A 19,275-nucleotide genomic window follows, 5' to 3' on the forward strand; every position below is an offset into this window, starting at 1 on the left:
TTGTTCACCTGGAACAATATAATATGATTTTAAGATGGGCAAAATCTGTGAAAATCGGGTGAAGGCTGTTAGCTAGGCAGTTCATCATGACTGCACCATTTGGAGTTCATGCATTTTTTCCCTGTCTAGTTTGTCTTCTGGGTAATATTGGTTGTAATTTTGTAGAAAAGTATGGTTTTACGTACATACCTGTATTGACTGCTCTGCTCAGAGCAGCAGGTGGTCAAGTTTCTTTCTGAAATACTGACTTCTCTCAGCTCTACAGCAGCTATAACCAGATTGTCTGCAGAGACTGGATTTTTGATCTTCAGAGTAACTGATGTGTTTAACACTGCTGTAGATGATGGATTATACCGTTATTCATGAAAGTGGGAAACAAAAGCCAAACATGGAGGTGGTGGTGGTGGGGAATATACTTTTCATTGGTTTGCATCGTCGTGCAACTTTACATGCTTGGCATGTAACCTGTCCCATTCAGAGGGCTGCTGCAGAGCTCAGTTCTCTTGGGCTGCTTCTCTGTTGCTATCTGCTAGTTCCTCTGTGGCATCGAGCTGCAAAAGCAGCTGCTTTTCCTTTTCATACCTATTTTTAAGATGTTAACTTCTGCCTCCAGTTAGCCTAGCATGTCTCAATACTGTGACTACAACGTGGGGGCAAGCAAACGCTTCTGTGCTTTCTCTTCTGCTACCCTTTCACACTCGGGAAATGTTCCCTGTAAACATCTGCAGTGCTGCTTTATTATCCTCTTTAAAAGCTCTCGTTTTTTGTGTTGCTTATAAAAGGCCTTGATGAACTTGCACTGCATGTGCACTGCGACTGCTCTTCACTGTGATGCCCAGTATCGGTCCTTTTTTTTTTTTTTTCCATTTTTCTCTCTGGCTTTCCATTGTCCCTGCCTTACAGCAGTAAAGTCTGCAGAGCAGGGCTTATCTTATTGTTTTATTTTGACAGCAGCTGGTTCAGCTCCTGAAGTGTATGTGAAGTTGCAGTGTACTGCAGTAATACAAATTATTAGGCTATAGAAAGCTGTATGTAAAACACAGGGTGTGGGGAAGAGGTCAGATTTACTGTGATTTTTTTTTTTTTTAGCATTCTCTGACTAACAGGTGACTAGCAGGAATGTGCAAAAAATGAATATGTATGAAGTTTTCTTCCCGCTTTAAGGGAACGCTTCTCTCTAAGCCCAGAGGAAAGCTTTCTTCTCAGGAGCAGCTCCAGGCTACTAGGAGAGGGCTGCTTCAGTGCTTGTTGGCTTCCTGAAGAGGTTTGTTTACTCCCTTGGCTAGACTGGGTGTGATTATGGCAAAACCTCATGTTTCTGGAGACTCTTCGCTTTTTGGGCACCATTTTAGAAGTGGAATGACACTCAACAGGATGTATGGTTGTAGACACACATTTGTACTTCAGAGGCAGTGCATACCTTTTTGACCATGTACTATTCTTGGCTGTTTCTCTCACGATTCATGTGGTAGAATAAAACATGGAGGAACACAGAATTCATTTCTCCTCCTTATGCCCACTACACACAGAGAATATTTATTGATACTCATTTTTCCGCTGACAATCTTCAAACCAGTTACTGGAGTCGAGGAGATTAAAATGAGGGCAAACGGCCAAGAAGACTTGAGGTTTTGTTCCTCAAATTTGATTTGAAAGTTGGAGTTTGATAAAGTTGCATTCGTTTCCCCTCCCCTTGAGTTTTTATAGTTCTCCTGAATTACCTACGTGTACTGTTGGTGTTAGGATCTCTTTTGTGGAGTTTTGTATAGCCCTGCTTTGGGTGGAAGATTAGACAGATCACCTCTGATGGTTCCTTTCAACATGAAGTACTGTGACTTTTTTTGACCAGTTTGGTGTTGGGAATGTCGTGCAAAGCTGAGTCAGATTTTGAGGGAGAATAACAAACTTACTTGTAGATGAGAGCGGTTTGGTTTTAGCTTTGAGATTCCTCGTGATGGCCAACAAACAGAAAATAAATAGTAGTTTCTCTGTTGTCAACAGGCTTTGTCATTTTTCGATGCTGTCTGATCTGTTCAAATACAGAAATCTGGATTTTGTCAAGGAAAAGGTTCAAATCATGTAATAATAAACCTCACTAGTTCAATACTTGTTGTTAGTAATCTGGGTCTGTGCTTTGGAACCAGAAGTTGCTTTTTGCTTTAATTACCGGGATGTGAGGCTTATTAAGAATGCTCTATGGCTTTAGAGCTGCTGGGATTTGTTGTTATGTTTATTTTGCTGTGAGGAAGCAGGAATGTTTCTAACCTCATCCTGTCTTTCCTCCTCCTCCTTCTGTAGTCCTGGTGCAAAAGATGGGGGAGAGGAGTGATGTCAGGGTGAAATATGGGTGGCAAAATGTGTGGTGGGGCCAGCTTTGTTCTTTCTGATCCTCTCCAAAGCAGACTAGTGTTATCTTATGTCACTGATGGAGGTTGAGAGCCTTGATGGTCATCGTCAACTCTCGCTGGTTGGCTGCAGGTCCTTGGGACTCTGAGGCCGAGTGAAGCAGACGAGGCATGCTCTGGGTTCACATTGTGTTCATGGTGGTTGAAGTTTACAGCAGGAACCTGTTACAAAGGGAAGGCCTGGGCCAGAAGGTCCAGTTTGCCAGCAGAGATGGGCCAGGTAATCCACAGGGTCATGGACCTGTGCTGTTTGTACCACGGTAATAGTGACTGCGAGTGGTTGAGGGAATTGACAAAATAGCATTTAATGTCAGGTTGTAGAAGCTTGTTTCACAACTGGCGCTCTGGATGGCGGCAGCTGGGGTCCCCAAGGACAGAGTAAATTTTGGACCTGAGGTGCCATTTCACTCAGAAGAGAGAGCCTTTGAGGGCAGGGTTGAAGCCTGGCTGTGCCAAAAATGAGAAACCTTGAGCAGTCTGCAGCCTATGGTATTTGTTTTATCTGAGACAAGATGGTTGTGTGAAGCCTGGAGCCAGGGTCTGCGTATGAATCTGCATCAGATCTGTGTTTAGATCTGTGTCTGAAATGAGATAGCTGCAGTCCCAAAGGGATTTTTTATTTCTTATTGTTTTACAACCCCAAATCTCCAGAGCAGGAAAGCTTGTGAAGGATGCATGTCTAATGCCAGCTTTCTATTAAAACTTTCACTAATTATTTTGAAAATGTACTTATGACCTGTCATGGATTATTTTATTTTTCTGCTTTGAAAACTTTGTGTCTTCCTTCCTTTTCCCACAATACCAGGATAGTGCTGACTATTTTGGAAATTTTCTTTGTTTGCATTTGGACTTCTGAATGCAAACAGTGCCTGCATCTGATATTCTGCTCCATTTTTGCTAGGCTGCAAACATTGCTAATAAAAGGGGTAGGCGCTCCCCATACCTTGCTGTGCAGGGCAGAGAGGCAGGTCAAACTGCAGGCTGAGCATCCAGAAGCTGAGGAGGTGGCTGGCGTATTGGTGTCCTGGAACTGAGAGTCGAAGCCAGTCCTCCCCTGCTCTGCCACAGACTTCCTCCTATACGATCATCTCGGATAAAGCTATTTTTATGTCTCTGTGCCCCAGTTCCCTATCTGTAACATGGTGATAACGGCACTTCCCTACTTCACAGGGATGTTGTGAGGACAAATGCAGCTCAGACCGTGGGGCTCTTGGATGCTGTGGTAACTGGGGGCACAGATGGAAGAAGGGAAATGTTCCGCATAAAAGCTTTCTGTTCTTTAAGCCCAGCGGTAGGTTACAGCCCTGATGCGAGTGGTTTTCACTCAAGTCATGACTGGTGCCATGTCTTTTCCCTGAATGTTCCCTTGCTCGAATACTGTGTGCATACCAGCAAAACACTTAATGTCCTTACTAAAAGCTATTGTTTGCACCATTGGCTGCAGGCTCTGAGAGCCTGGGCAAGACTTACTACGTGTATTTGCTCGTGTGGGCTACTCACGGGGACTGAATGGAGTAAGTGCTTCTGGCAGCAGCCACCCGGTGTATGTTACAGACCGACTCACGTGCTGGAAGGAGTTAAAAATAGGTATGAATGGATTTTCACTTGTGAAATTCAAACTAATCTAGTGGTTCCTACGAGCAAGAAGTGGACTGCAGTCTGACCAGAGTAAAGCAATTGTCCAACTGGTTAAATTTCATAGAAACCACTTCCTTTGTGTTGCCACTGACAACATAACATTCCTTAATGTTTGATTTCAAGTGGTGCTTTATTACCCAGATGTACATGCAAACATGCTTTCTTCTGAAGAATTTCTGTCCAAAGACACCACAGAGGAGTGCAGTACTTCTGTTTTTAACGTGGACTTTGTTGTGCTTGTTTTTGTATAGTACAAACAGGTAAGAGACAGGAAGCCTATCTGCTCACCATGTCCAAAAAGGAGGCTGCAGTGAGTTGAGTATTTATTCAATCAAATCTTGCCCATGCCAATTGCAGTGTTTTTAGGGGTGCTTCTTGGGCCAGGAAGTAGGAATGTACTTCGTTTACTGCTTGCTCTGCGAAACCTGGGGCTCATGTCATCTTCCTTGTTCACCTGCTTTGATAAGTTCTATATTTAGTTGTCTCTGCCTATCCACTTGAACAGGACAAAAATAATTTTGGTGTAATCCATCCTCTCCTTCCTTTCCTCTACACCTCTTCCCTCCCCTTTCCTTTCCTGCTGCTGGATCTGGGGCATTCAGCTGTTTGGAAAGTGGTGGATTTTCTGTTTGTTTTGCTTTGTTACAAGAAGGGCTCAGGAGCCGGAAAACACATTTATGCCCTGCAATAAAATTGTTGTGAAGAGTATGCAAACTATCAGAAACACTTCCTCCTCTGCTACAATGCTTGCTGAGGGGTCAGAGTGTGCGCAGAGTGCGTGGAGGGAGGTGGAGCAGAGAGGTTGGGAAACGACTTGCATGTGGCATATATCTGTCTGACAAAAAGCCAACCGTGCCAGGGGATAAATGAACAAACAAATAGTGTTTCAGCGCTGAACTCTGAGGCTGAACCTAAAGTTTGCACAGGAACAAATCTGCCGATAAGTTTCCGATGGACCTTGACTCCTGTTGTGCAAGTGCTGTGTAGTATTTACCTCAGGAGAGGAGGATCTCGTTTGTGCTGTGCAGGGCATCTTCTGCGTCCCACCACTGACGTACCCCATCGTAACGTCTGTCACAGATCAGCACTGGCTGAACCCCCCAGCAGTATTTAAGTGCCTCACCCCTTGACTTCTTTAAACACCAAATTAGTTAAGCACGTTCGTTAACCTAGCTTTGGTTGTTGACTGGTTTTTATCTGCAAATTGTATAAAGCGTGTCCACTGAACTTACCAAAACGTTTGCCGCCTCTGTTATCTGAAATATTATTGTCTTCCACTATTAAGCTGATAGTGATTTGAGGGAAACTGTATTGTTTTGGTGAAACTGCTTTGGGATGCAGCCTGCCAAGTTTTTTTGTGTCTTGAGCTGAGCGTTCAGTGTGTTGTTGTTCTGAAGAGACACGTTGTCTGGAGATGGAGGGGGAGTGTTTGTTCCCACAAAAAAAATATATATTGTATATAAAACACTTTTTGTAACTTAAGCAGTTTTTAGTTTATATTAAAGGTGGTGGCGAGGAACAGAAAGATTGAGGAAAAAACCCTGAGTTGATACCGAGTAGAGAATTCCAGTTGTTTTTTGTGGACATTTTCCATTCAGTATCTGCTTTTCAAAAGGCCATGAGAAACTTTGATTTGCTTCTTTTTGCACTCGTAGAATTACCACAGGACAGGAGGTGGGAAGGATCGTGTTTGTGAGCCGTCCCTGATGTAAAGGATCCCGAGTCCCTTGTCCTCCTCTCGCGTGCCAGCTACGGCCCAGGAGCCATGGCTGAGGCCTCTGGGACATGAAGGGCCTATGGTGGCACGGGCCTGCAGGGCGACTGCCCTGGGGCCGCCGGTTGTTGGCTCATGGCGTCACTCCTGTCACAACTTCTGCACGGTGGGCACCGGAATGAAACCTCTGACCAAAACCCGGCTTCCACCTAGGAGCCTAAATTCGGGTTTGAACCCCCAGGCTACGAATTTTCTGAGAGGACTTGCTGCCCTGGCCCGCCTCTGTGCAGCGGGGTCCGATCACACCGGGCGCTGCGCTCTGTGCTGCTTCTCGAGAGAAGGTCGCTTGAGTTTCTAGGAATGTTAATTCCTTACTTCACGAGCACAAATATGCGTTGGGAGCGTTTAAAAGGGAGCGGGCCCTGAATTGAAAGTGCACTTCTTATGCTTCAAGGCATAGCGTTAATCCTTTTAGTAGTTTGGATTGCTGGGATTGTAGTGGGCAGGCCGGGATGCCTTGCAGACATCTGCTTTGCTGTCTATTGAGTCAAGTCAATATCCTCAAAACTGTAATTTCCACTGTAATGACGGATTACGCTTGTCACAGCGCATAGCATTTTGTCGTGTGCGCTTAATAAAAGAAAACTGATTCTAATGCTGCTTATTTCTGAAGTCAAATACATCTGAACTAAAGCTCAGCGTACGCAAGACAAACTACGCTTTAATTTTACAATTGTCTGATGGGACTTTGCGATTTATTTGTTGTTACTTCCTTAATGATGCTGCAGTCAGAGGCACTGTTTTGCTAAATGTTGTGTAAAAAGTAAATTGTAGCACAGCAGATGTTGGTATTTGGATGGATGTCGGTGCAATGGGGGGACAGCAACAGTCATCTCTGTCAGCTGTCTTCAGACTCCACAGGCCTGCTGTGTGGTTACTTTGGTGTGTAAAAACAGCTCGTTTTGCAACTGGGAAGTTTGGCATTACATTTGGCACGGGGCCACGGAGCTGGGTGAACGCAAGTGTTTATCCAGCGATTTTCGCAAAATTGGTAACTTGGAGAAAATGTTTATTAAACTTCAGCACAAAGGGAGGGGGGAGTTCTGGCTGCATCTCTTTCTTCTGAAAAGGAATCGGCGCTCGTAATGCTGAGAATCTTTTTTCAATTATTTTGGCTTCCCCCACCCCGTCTGGCTTTGGCTGCTGTTTTCATCCTTTTAAGCCTTTTTGCAGCTTACTGTGTATAATTTCCTTTTTAAAGATTAAAACAAGCATACCTGATGAAATAAGAAGTATGTAGAGTGCAGTAGCTGCTCTTTTCCCCATCCTGTGTTTTGTCATGAACTAGGTGCAAAGAATTGAGGACTGCAAATGAAGCTACTTAATCATCCTCCTCCCCCTGACCCCTCCTTTCTGTAGAAATCCTACTGAAAGCGTGGAACGTGAGCCCTGAGCTGCAGAGCAGCTGATTTTTGTATGATAAATTACTGTAGGTTTTACCTTTTGGTTAACTACTAGAATCCCCAAAGGCCATCAAGAATTTTCCACAGAACTGCCGTCAATATTGGACACATTTCTGTATGAAAACAGCGATTTGGGCTGCATTTTTAATAATGGGGGCAGGGGAGAACAGTAGTTTTGCAAAGCAACAGCAGTTTTAATCAGGCTTTATACCTTAAATTGGGAACCTTGTGATTTAAGGTTCATTGGGAAACTCTATCATAACAGAGACATTTAGCTTGGATTAAAAATCCACTTCAATCTTTTATTGCCTTCTGATTAAACAATAAAGGCATCTTATTATTTAAGAAGGCTGCTATTTCTTTTGGAAAAGGGACGATGATTAAAGTAGGAAATTGGTATTCTCTGGCGAGGGGAGGAAAAGTATGCAGGGAAGAATATTTTCAGACTAATGATAGTGACCCAGTAATGGGCTGTGCTTAATTTTGTAGTTGAACTGTGTTTTTATTACCAAATATGACATCAGTACACTACTTGGGGGCCTTTTGTTCTTCTTTTTTTTCGTGGTGTTACCTGTAGCTTCCAAGCTCTGTGCCCAAGCATGGCTTTGTGTAGAAAACTATAATTTTCAAGAAGCTCTGTCCACTCCAAAAATCAATTTTGCGTTCAGTGGATAAATGAAAATTGCAGATTAACTACTGCAAGTGTGCTGTGGCTGCTGCTTGGAAACCTTTTTTGTCTCTTGGGTTGATAGTGACGTTGTAATCCCGATCTTAATTTTTTATTTTCATTGTGGGGGGTGGGCAGGGGAGGAATAACTGCAATAAAACATCAGTTTGGAAATAATCTGAATTTTACAGCATCCACGACCAGGAGGGTGGGCTGAGGCTTCAGTAGCCACGTCTCAGCCCATCCGTACACCCCTCTGCATCTGTGGCTTCTGTCCTCCTGCTTTCTTCCAGCTCCCTTCCCACTTTGCCGGCAACAGCAGGGTTTCCAGGGTGGCCTTGCTTGTCCAGGAACCCCTGGCAGCTGCCGCATGAGGTGATGGCATTGGGTCGGGGACTCGTGGAAGAAAATGCTTCATGCATGGCATGCACAAAGCATTGAACTGCAAAGTGGGGTTTGCACGCGGGCTTTGCTGTACACGTGCCTTGCTCTGCAGAAGTCCCCGAGGCATGGAAGTTGCCCCAGGTGACCTTCTTCAGGAATGCTACCCCAGGTGACCTGTAGGTTTTTGTTGTTTTTTTTAATGCAAGTTTTAAGCTTTATTTATTGCTCTTCGGTGGTGTTACTCTTAAAGTATGGGTATCTGACTCTCCTGGGCAGCTGCTGTAGTTGCAAGTTGTCCTACAAACCTAAAAGGTAGCTGTAACCCAGCTAGGTGAGGGATGTGTCTTGGTGTTTGTTTGCCCTATTCTTTGGGGGTAAGAGTGGGAATATGAACTACAGAGAGTGGACTGTGTGTGGCCATGGGGTGGGGCTTCTGGGATTCAGGTGGTCAAGGGGATGTGCAATGAGGAGCAGCCGCGTGGTGTCCTGTGCCTCGCAGATCAGGTGTGAAGGAAAAGTGGGGCCGATACAGCAGTCCTGCCCTTGGAAACCCCACTGGGCAAGTGCTAGGTTTGCCCACGGAAAGCAGTGTGAGCTTAGGGCTGGTGTGGTTGACGTTTGTTTTTCCTAGGGAATAGGAGCAGTTTTAAGAGGAGGCTCAAATTTTTGTGATGTGTTCCCAAAACAATAGGGCACTACAGGCTGGAAAACATCATTCACACTATCACATCTCCTTTCTGCTTTTGTGTGGTGTATACCTTCTATTTTTCTGTTTTGATGCTGCTGCTTAATGTACAGTAGCTTTAATGTGCCAAGATGCTGTTGCAACATGAAAATTGATTCATGATAATGCTATCAAGGTAGGAGGGTCTTTATTCAGCTGCATCAGTTATCTTTCATTCCTCCTTCAGTAAGAGACAGGTTTTTGTGTAAATGGATGGAGTGCACCTCTCCTGGAGCTTGGAGCTGTTAGGCAGAGGTATTATGAGCTTATTGGAATAGATGGCTTTGGGGTTTAAAAAATTATAGTCACGCTTATGTTAATATGTTTTAGTAGTACGTATGTACATTTCAATATCAGAAGCAATGAACTACCGCTGAAATCCAGGAGGAATTTTTCTGGTTGATTATACTCAGACTCAATGTTTTTACTGTGCATTGTAAACTAAAATAACTTTAACAGTGTCGAAGGTGACAGAAATGTGCCTGCCGGAGCCTGTGACCCTGGTGCAGCAGCAGAGTGGGACTTACTCCACAGCGATGGCAAATCTCAGCCCAGGCACCGAGCTGGCCCTAGTGGATCTCTTCGGGACTGTTAGAAATACACACCGCTCAAGTGAAGCCTTGAAGGATAGCTGGGATGCCACGCTTCCAGCTGTACATTCAAGCTGCTGGCGCTTCCTATGGCTGTACCGAGTTCTGGGGTGCCTCGAAGCAACTCCTTTTTTTCCCCTGATGCCAGGCAGGCTGCCCCCTCTTTGCTCTTGCTCAGCAGAGAGGACCCTTGGCAAGGTTTCTTACTCCTGTGTTACTCGGTGGAGCTTAGCACCAGAGCTCGGATGAGTGTTTGCTCTCGCGTTACCCTTTGATGAAGTTGCTCTGGTAAATGTGCAGTATGCAGTGAAGTTACTTTGCAAAATTCCTCTGAATTGAGCCAGGCACTCCCGTTGCTTATCTGAAGGAGACTCTCATTGCTGAGTTCGGGGTAGTGACTCAATACAAGTTGTCTTAGAATACTAAATTTGGAGGAGAAACGAGGAGGTTGCCATGATAACAAACATTAGAACTCACTTTCTGGGAAGTGCTTGTAATTTTTCCTTTGACGGCCTTTAAATGGCTCAAGATAAATGAAACTTTTTATTAGAACTAACTTGGTCTCACTGTGCTCTTCCAGGGTTTTGCAGGCTTGCTAGTGGGGAAATGAAGAAGGGAAATCCAGATTAGCCCTGGCCATATAAACAGCTCCCCCTTTATTATATTGCTTATTTTTGCCATTGAAATATTTGCCTACCTTGGCTCTTACGCATCTTTCTATGAAATATTTACCCAGTAACTGTTCGTGTAAATATGTTTTAAATTCTGCATTGATTTTTTTTTTTCTTGGCACTTTAAAGAAATATCCTGATGCACAACATGGTCACACCATTACTGCCTGAGTTTTTATTGCGAGTGGCCTAAACCGACGTTGTGTATTTATTTATGCTGAGAATTAGGACTCAAAAACAGAAGCTAAGGGATAACAATACGATGTGTTAATTTCTTACCCTCCATAAAATGCTTATTTATAAAAGTCCAAGTTCAGCAGTTTAGTTTTTACAAATAGAGCTGTTTTTTTTGTTTTGTTTTGTTTCAGACCGCCTCTGAAGTTGGTCCGTATTATCTGTTTTAGAAAAGCTGTTGTTTCCATAAATCTCTTCTAATGTCCTCTGGCTTTTTTCACCATTTCTTTACAATTCCCCGAGGTTTTGATCTGCTTTTGTAAATGACACAATGATCCAGTAATGTGAGCCTGGAAGAGCGAGCCGGGGACTCGCGAGCCCTCGCTGCGGGTGATTTGTGCGCGGCTGCGTCCTGCCTCTTCCCTCCCCTGTGCCCGTGTGCGCCCACCTCCAAGTTACCAGCTCGGCCTCCCGAACTTGGGGATTTTAATGGTGAGCCTCCGCTGAGTACTTCGCAGGTTTCATGTTCACAAAGCGTAAATGCGTCATACAATCGCGCTCACCTCAGCCTTCGTTTCTCCCAGCCTTTTTTAATGGGGCAGAGTTGGGGTTGTCCCCATTTGCACCATCCGTCAGTCTCTAGACAGGATTTTGCGGAAAAACAAAACTGGCTGTGTCACGTTCACGTAAGACATCTCTCCAGATAAGTGTAGGAATTGTTGCTAAGGCTGCTTGTGCTAAGAGAGAAAATAATGGAATCGGCTCTCGGGTGATGTATAGAAAAGTTCTTCCTTGTTCAAATGTACCAGGGTGTGGTGTGTTTGGTGGTTTTCTTTTTTTTTTGTGCTTGGTGTTTTTAGTTGAGATCATAAAATCTTTGGAGGATTATATCACACCCTTTTATAAATACATCCCGCATGTTTAAGAGCCTGATTTACAGAAATGCTGATTGTATTAACTTCACGTTGAGCTCAAGGAATAGTTGGAGGTACCTCCTTCCTCTAAGAGAAGATATTTAAAAAGTCGCAGAGGCTTATTTGCCTAAGTGCCTCGTTAGCTGCTTGTGCTATTTTCCATCAAGTGTCAAGGTAGAAATTACTTGGGGAGAAATAATTGTTCCAAGCATGTTTAATTCAGCTCAGTGAATCTGACACATCCTCTGTCATTTTTATTTATTTATAAAAATGAGAGAGTTGGGCACCTATCAAAAGCAGAGGCATATGTGATGGCATTTTATGTTTGTTACAGGAGTCTTTTATTTTGTTAAAATCCTGTAGGTGCTTGTGAGCAGAAGAGATGTCTCTAATTGTGTTGGACACCTCATGCTGCATTTAAGTCCTTTTGCTCCCACCATGAAGTAATGGAGATGAAATTCACTCTGAGATTTTCAGCATAGCTTAAGAAATCGCTTTATATCTTCCTGTAATTTATGAAGCTATCCTTAAAACTGCTGTTTTTAATGAAACTTCATTTACATCTTCTCCCGCTGGAGACAGCTGTAGGTTAGGACTAGCCTGACTAAGCTGTGCCAAAGGTAGGAGTAAGGAGTTTTTTTACATGCTGATTAATTCTCTTTCACTCCTCTGGGAATATCTGGTATTGCTTAAATTGATTGCTGTAAGCAATATGGCAACATTTTTGACCTTCTAAACTGAAATTCAGCAGAAAAAAAAAAAAAGGTAAACGTCAGTGTTTCAGTTTTATATAACCACACAGTTGGAATACAGTGATAAAAAAAAAAATACAGAGGTGTCTTCTGTAGTGGTGTTGGCTGGTGATTTCAAACTCCAAACCCTTTGAAAGAGGTGAAATCAGAGACTGGGGTAGCTGTCCATCCCCTGTGTGAAAGTAGTATTGGATGAGAATCTGGTTTCCTTTCCCCATAATCTGGCTTTTGATCTCTCCCATGGTCTAGCTTCGTGAATCAGAGCATCCCTTTCTCGACGGCGTGAAGTGTTTTACTTCTGAGCTGTTGTGTAACAAAAGGCAGAGGTGGCTTCGGATACACCTATTTTTCTGCCCGGTGCGTGCGTAGCTTTGTGGGAAGCGATAAGTCAACGCTGTTTGTTCTCTAAAGTTAATTTACAGATGTGCGGTGCCAGGTGAAGAGAGGCTGCAGCTTGCTGGCTCGGAAGGCGCTCGGGTCTGAATACGGTGCGAAGATCTTCCTTTGTCAGGCTGAGCGTGAGCCCATTTAATCACTCCCCTTTGCCCCACCTCCAGCTTCCCTCTTGCTCCCCTCCCTCCCCAAATTCCCTGAAGATATGATAATTAAGCAGGTGCCGTATATCGGAGCTTTGTGCGAGCGTGAGAAACGGCCGCCGGTTCAGAATAGCAGGAGCCACGCCGGAGGAGGAGGAGGCGGCGGCTGCATTTCTCCGTAACCTGTTGGCAGAGGCGTCAATCGCCGTCGCGCCTGCACCGCGCTGCCATCCATCCAGCTGCACGGCAAGCGGGTCACCATAAAGCCGGGGAGAGGATTTGCCGGGCCCTGAATTAGCTCCTTGTGCCTCCGGGGTCCCCGCCAGGGCGCTGAAAGGCGCGGAGCCGGGCGGCTGCAGACGGGCTGCTGACTCAGGCTTGACCTCCCCATTGGGGAGCACCCGGGGCTGCAGTCTGAGCCGCCTCATTGAGATGCAGGGCACGGGCGGCGCGTCCGCAGCTGTACGCTGGAGGCAAGGGCTGAGAACGCATCCAGAGTGACCAAAAAAAGAAATAATCAAAGAACTGGCCCCCTTCTGTACTCCTCTGAATAGGCAGACAGACCAGAGGTCCTCTGCTCTCCGCAAGCGTGTCGGGAAAGACATTAGCATGCCCTGCTTTTTTTTTTTTTTCCTTTTTCCTTTTCCCCAAGCTACCTAAAACCTGGCACTGTTTCTAAATCTCTTGTTTTGACAGTTTGGGGAGGGAAAGGAAGAGTGCTGCACCATCCTGGGAGATGTCTGTGCAGCTATTTAAAAAAATAATAAAAATCAAACTCAGATTTTTCATTTGGGTCACCCTAGCCGTGCTTAATTGTTTAGTACCAAGTATTTATAGTCCAGAATTAGCTCTCTGTGCTTGGAAAGGGCGTCATTCCCTTTCACTTTCTTCTGAGTGCTTTAGAAATGCAAAGGAGAATTTCAAGCCCTGCTTTTTTTTTTTTTTTCCCTTCTGTTTTTCAAACCTGCTTTGGTTTGTAAGGGAGTGGGCACTTATTTACTCGACCAGCAGAAACTAACTGCAAGTCCGCGCTCCGCTCTCCAGACGTGCCAGCGCGCATGAGATGGCAGCTTCCGAAAGCTTCGCGTCTTGAAGGAAGCTGGCATCTGTTTCGCCGAAGCCTTATTAGGCAGACAGGATGCAGACCACTTTTCGCTGCCATTGAAGTTCTAGAAATGAGTCACTCTGCCTTTGACCAGTGGCACATTAGCGCTGCAGTTGGCATAACTTCGGTGTCTCGCTCGGATGGCTGAGTGCCGCACAATCGAGGCACGGAGCGTGTCCTCGGAGCGTGTGGGAACGTACCGGAGGCTTGCATAACTTAAGCGCTGTAATATTTTGAGTGCTAACTTTAATTGTAATTAACGATGCCGCTTCTGATGCTCAAAGCAGAAAGCATAACGCGTTATTTACCCATAGATTTGCGGTAGCCGACGGAGCGCGTTTAATATAACCGAGACCTCATTTTCGCTCCGCGCTGCTGGGCTTGTTCTGGTGACTTTGGGGCATAGGAAAGTTAACAGTTGGTCCAGCACTCCTGTAAGTATCAGGGACATCATTGGATGCTGACTCGGTTAACCTAATGATTTTTTTTTTAAACCATCGGTATGTATGAGTTGATTAAAAAAATAAGCAGAGTCGTCTTAAATATAGTCTGTTCTGAATTAAAGGGTGTGGTGCTGGCTTTGAATGAGCTTGATGCAGCAACAAGCATGCAGCAGTTGGTAAATAAAGATGGATTTTCTTTTGTTCTGCTGGTGCTTGCTGCTCATTATTCTCCACTTACCCCGTAAGCTTCCCAGGGAGTGGCAGCTGTTTCTGATGTTAGACACTCTATCAGTGGTAGACAGCTCCAGATTCGGTGAGATACTGTTGGGGAGAGGAGAGGAAAATAACCTAACCCCGCAGTATTGTAAATCCTCGGTAGAATTAACTTTTCATGAACCAGAAGAGTTTTGTGCTTAACTTTCCAAAATATGCAGGCATAAGGGTGCTCTGCAGCGTGTGTTACTGTGGAGAGTTTTTTTTGGCATGAGATGGATTTACATTCTAAGTGTGTATTAAGTATTTTAATGTGCAGTGTGTGGGGGCAGACACAAAGCAATAAAGCGAAATCGGTCTATAGCAATCTTCGTGTGTATTTGCAGCTATGTACAGTTTGGGAATCTTTGCAACTTGAAAATTGCTTTGAGTAAACAGAATGGTACATAAAGATTTTAAATAATAAAGGCAGCAAGTTATAGAGGAGTCTATTTGATTTCAGGATTTTATATGGAGGATTTATAACCCATGCTTTTGCTCTTCTGTCTGCAGTGTTAGCGTTCTGTTACTGAAAACAAAGAAGGCTCTGCCAGGGCATTACACAAGCAATGAATCACAGAGGAAAAAATGTTTTGCTTTGTAAATCGTTCACTTTTCCATGGTGGATCGTTATTATTATTATTTTAAGTGTTGTCTAATAGCATCTGCCACACATGCTTGCGTTTACTGTACTTGGTACATTTCTTCTAGAAAGACTACGTAACTAACAGTATCGGTGACTTCAAGCAACTTCTTGCTTATGGTCCTTAAAAACAAAGCCTCAACAGGAACAAAAATCACAGGGCAAGAATTGAAACAGTTCAGTTCACTCTTCAGGCATGGCAGCTTATTGAGTATATCAGAGGAAGGAAAAGGTGTTAACGTTTTTCAATCAGCTTTGCCACAGCAGTTGCACGCAATTATTTTTGTCTGTATCGACAAACTTGTTTTGTGCTTAAAATGCTTGTAATGGCTACCACAAACAACTTGATCCTTCTCATAGGTTCCAGATAGTTTATAGTGTTTATAATGGTTTAGGTAATCGTAGGAACGTAATCCAGTTTCTTAGGAATATGCACTTCATACTTCTTCTGGATGACTTCTTGGTGAGTCTGCGTTTCAGAACTTCTGGAGAAGAATGAGAGTTTGCTCAGGCTTGAATAAAAGATTAGGCTTACGGATAACCAACCTGACTGCGATATCGCAAACAAGGCAGTGTCATGCCACTTTGCTGCAAGATGCAGAAGCATAACCTCAGTGTTATATAATAAAATGTATGCTGCAGATGCTGCAGTGTGCCTCACACTGTCCTTGGCAAGAGCAATAATCAATAACGGGTAAGCTTGCCATGTTACCAGACTCATAAAGCTCCAAACATGGAAAAGGAAGTTTAAAACTCTGTTACTTATTTGCAAATTAAAAAGGTGGATCAGGAACCAGAACCAGCTAAAGTAAGTGAAGGTCTGAGTAGAGTGATCCTTGTAAAATGGTAACGAAATCACTGGTCTCGCATGCAGAAGGAGCGAGTGCTAAATGATAACTAGTGAAGAGAAGAGCGAGTGCGGAGGATGATGCAGTGTGCGTGCATATGTATTCCGTGTGTGTGTGTATGGAATGAACCATTTTAAGGACTATGTGATTAATTCTGTTAGATGATGTATTTTTCAACACAAACAGATCAGTGGAATAAAGCTGCAAGAGAGTATAAGAGCCAAAGAAAAGCCTCTAATAAAACATAAAATAGGATGAAGGAGAGGAGGTGCGAGGAGCCCCTTGTGACAGTGGAGTGTTGTTTTGTTTAAAATTATGCATGCTTCACTGAAAATGGTCAGATATTTCCAGAGTATCTGAAAAAAATATCTCCTCTGTAAATACTGATTGGGAAGATGTAGCATAGATGAGGCGAGACTCTCCAACTTGCCCCTCTTCAGTTGTTTCCATCCAATATTTAGTCATAAATGCAGGTATGAGAAGGGAAAGGAAGCTGGTTCCTAGCTCTGCTGGGTTGGTTTAGTGCAAGAGAAGAAAATGCCAACGCATCGGGTATGCGGCAGTGTGTTCCAAACCGGCGATAGTCCCGACACCTGCCTACCTGGCAAACCTCCCCGGTAAGTGCCGGGCTGAGCACGCTGTGGGTTTTCTTATCCCTGTAGTTACATCTGTGGTGTAATAGTAATGAGATTACTCCAATCTCCCTGATCTGGGCTGAGTTGGACTGATAATTTAAACGTGAAAGGCTTCATAATCTCCTGCTGATCCCAGAAAGTTTTCAGCTTTTAATTAAGGTCAGAATTATGAAGACGACAACAAAACCTTCTACATTTACTGCCTTGCCTATAAATGCCGTGACATGCTATAGGTGAGTCCTTCTGAAATTCCTGAAGTGACGGTGACATTTCTGTCAAGCTCTTCTAGGTCAGCATAACACTTGCAGCTGCAACAGGCATCTTTAGAAGAAAGACTGTGTGGGTTTGGGCTCGTTGCTTTTATTCTCGTCTTCCTCGCCTGTGTCATTGCACTGCTCTGTTTTATCAGAGCAAATGGATGTTATTTGAAGGGTAACTCGGTAACTCTTAGCTTCTTGCTTTAGAGTAGAAAGTTAAAAGCCCAGCAATGGGCTAGGCAGGCGGAAGCAATAGCCGGGGGTGTGTGCTGTGGATGCTGGGGCTGTGCGTGACCCTGCGTGCTGCAGACACAAGTGTGAGGCTGAAGGGAGAAGTTGCACAGCTGGCACGAAACGGGTTGAAACTGCGCCCCAGAAGGAGGGGAGGTCTGCGGGGAGAGGAGCAGCTGCAGGGGAGTTCCCGGGGCAGCGCACACGGCACCCGGAGAGAAATTACCTGCGGAGGGAGGAACGCGAGCAGCAGGAAAAGGAGGTGTGAGCGGGGCTTGGGAGAAGGGGACGAGCAGCAGAAGGTTGCTGTGGCCAGCAAACCTTGGGAGCCTTTTCTTCTCCCCGCTCTTGGCAGCCATTTGAAAGGCTGGCGGCAGGTGAGGCAGTGGGCGCTGGGCACCAGCCCTCCCAGCGCAGTCCCGTGCGGTGTTCAGACCTGCTCCTGCTGCAGACCTGAAAGACGCTTGGTTTCTAGCCTGCTCCCTCGTCCTCTTCCCCATGTTGATCAAACAAACAAGCAACAAACCACGCTGGAGGGAGGAGGGTGTAGCTGGTGCCCAGCTATGGGTGGTTTCTGCAGTGGACACCTCTCTTTAAATCAGTTGTTGGTGGGGATGGGTGAAGTTGAAGTGTGGCCGGTGCCCTGATTTGGGCAGCACCTCGAGCGAGGCTTCTTTTATTCAGCCAAATAGAAATGTCACTGCAGGACCTAGGGACCTGGAGATCACCAGAAAAGGGAAACTGAGGCACATTGACAAAGTCACCCAGAAGTGAGACAGGTAGAACCCCAGTCTTCCATCCCTGAAGCCCAGTCGAGTAACTCCAATAAGCGTAACTGAAGTTTCTATCAACTTTTTTTTTCTTGTACTGCTGGAGATTTAGAGCATGGCTGCAGTAGTCACGCGCCCGGTACCTGCGCTGTGTTACTCAGATGAGCAGTAGCGTGGTGCGATCAAGGGATGTGTTCTCTGAAAAAGCAAGGTGGAGAATATTTCTGAATAGATGTTTGTTTTCTTCTTCGTGGTGGCTATACATCATCCCGTGTTTTCCCCCTTCATATTGTGATATATCGTCTCATGTTTCATGCTTGAGATGTTGTGAGAGGAGTGAGTGATGTTATGTAACTTAAGCAGAGAATTATCTTTTTATGTTCGAAAAGTGACTGTTGGTTTGATAAAGCAGTTGACTAATTAGTAAATTACCCATTGTTTAAAATACTTGCGCTGCAAAATGTAAATGAAAAAAATTTCTCCACTTGTCACTATGAAAAATGACAATAGCAAAAATAATACATAGGACATCTGCTCTGATTTTTTTAAAATTTAAAATGCATTTAAGGCAGATGTTGCAGAATTTGAATGGAAAGAGGAATAGATAGAAGAACAAAACATAGCTGTTTACCTTTTATGAAGTCCCATTCTTATGGTTAGCATCGCTAACAATGTCTGACTCAGTGCCTGTGTTTTTCCACTGTTTGTATCAGAATGAACTGAATGTTCTTAAAGCTGCTGCTATGTCAGGAGTTAGTTTCAATATTAAAAATGCATATATTGGCGAGTCAGTGTTTTGGGGCGTTTTCTGATGATCTCTCCCTTTTCCCATCCTTTTTCTAGGAGAATACATAAAAACATGGAGGCCGCGGTACTTTCTTTTGAAGAACGATGGCACGTTCATTGGCTACAAGGAGCGGCCGCAGGATGTCGACCAGCGGGAATCGCCTTTAAATAACTTCTCGGTAGCTCGTAAGTGCTTTTTACATGCTCCCTCATCCAGTTGGGGGGTTGGTGTCTTCTTGCAGTCACTGGGAATCTGCATCGGTAACGTTCAAGTCTGCCCAGACTAATATATCTAAACACTAAACGTGTTTCAGATAAAAACAAAACAAAAACAACAGCAACAAAATACACATTTCTTAGTAATGAATATGATCTGTAGGTTTGATGCTCTGCTTTTTTTCAGTTTTCTACTGATGTACTCTCTCTGGTTATGGAATCAAACAGGTTTATTGGTTAATGGTTTGTATGTCTGATATTCAGCAGGTTGCTTGAAAGTGAAAATTAACCCAAGTGAGTGGTACTTGGCAGGCAGGCACAGCTGAAGTATTTCATCCTATGTTCTGCCACCAGGTCTGGGTGCATGTGGCATTAACATAGATCAAAGTTACTTGATTGTTAGCATAAGAGAACATGGAATAAGCACTGGTTTTAATAAAACCTACTCAGTTTTTCT

The 19,275-nt window shown here is 44.3% G+C and overlaps 1 protein-coding gene across 9 annotated transcripts in view; it reads left to right on the forward strand.

Moving 5' to 3' along the window:
* The window catches only part of AKT1 (AKT serine/threonine kinase 1), a 72,358-nt gene that overhangs the window by 18,718 nt on the left and 34,365 nt on the right, over nucleotides 1–19,275 (forward strand). For 6 of the 9 annotated variants that reach the window (XM_040557441.1, XM_040557444.1, XM_040557442.1 and 3 more), the window contains one exon: nucleotides 18,660–18,788. In XM_040557441.1, the coding sequence (XP_040413375.1) occupies nucleotides 18,660–18,788 (129 nt within the window). Of the gene's footprint in view, nucleotides 1–12,595; nucleotides 12,615–15,864; nucleotides 15,884–17,806; nucleotides 17,826–18,659; nucleotides 18,789–19,275 lie in introns of those variants that run through there. The other 3 variants (XM_040557446.1, XM_040557450.1, XM_040557449.1) reach the window with 3 other exon arrangements.

The sequence above is a fragment of the Cygnus olor genome, chromosome 5, assembly GCF_009769625.2.
Source record: "Cygnus olor isolate bCygOlo1 chromosome 5, bCygOlo1.pri.v2, whole genome shotgun sequence".
Lineage (NCBI taxonomy): Eukaryota > Metazoa > Chordata > Aves > Anseriformes > Anatidae > Cygnus > Cygnus olor.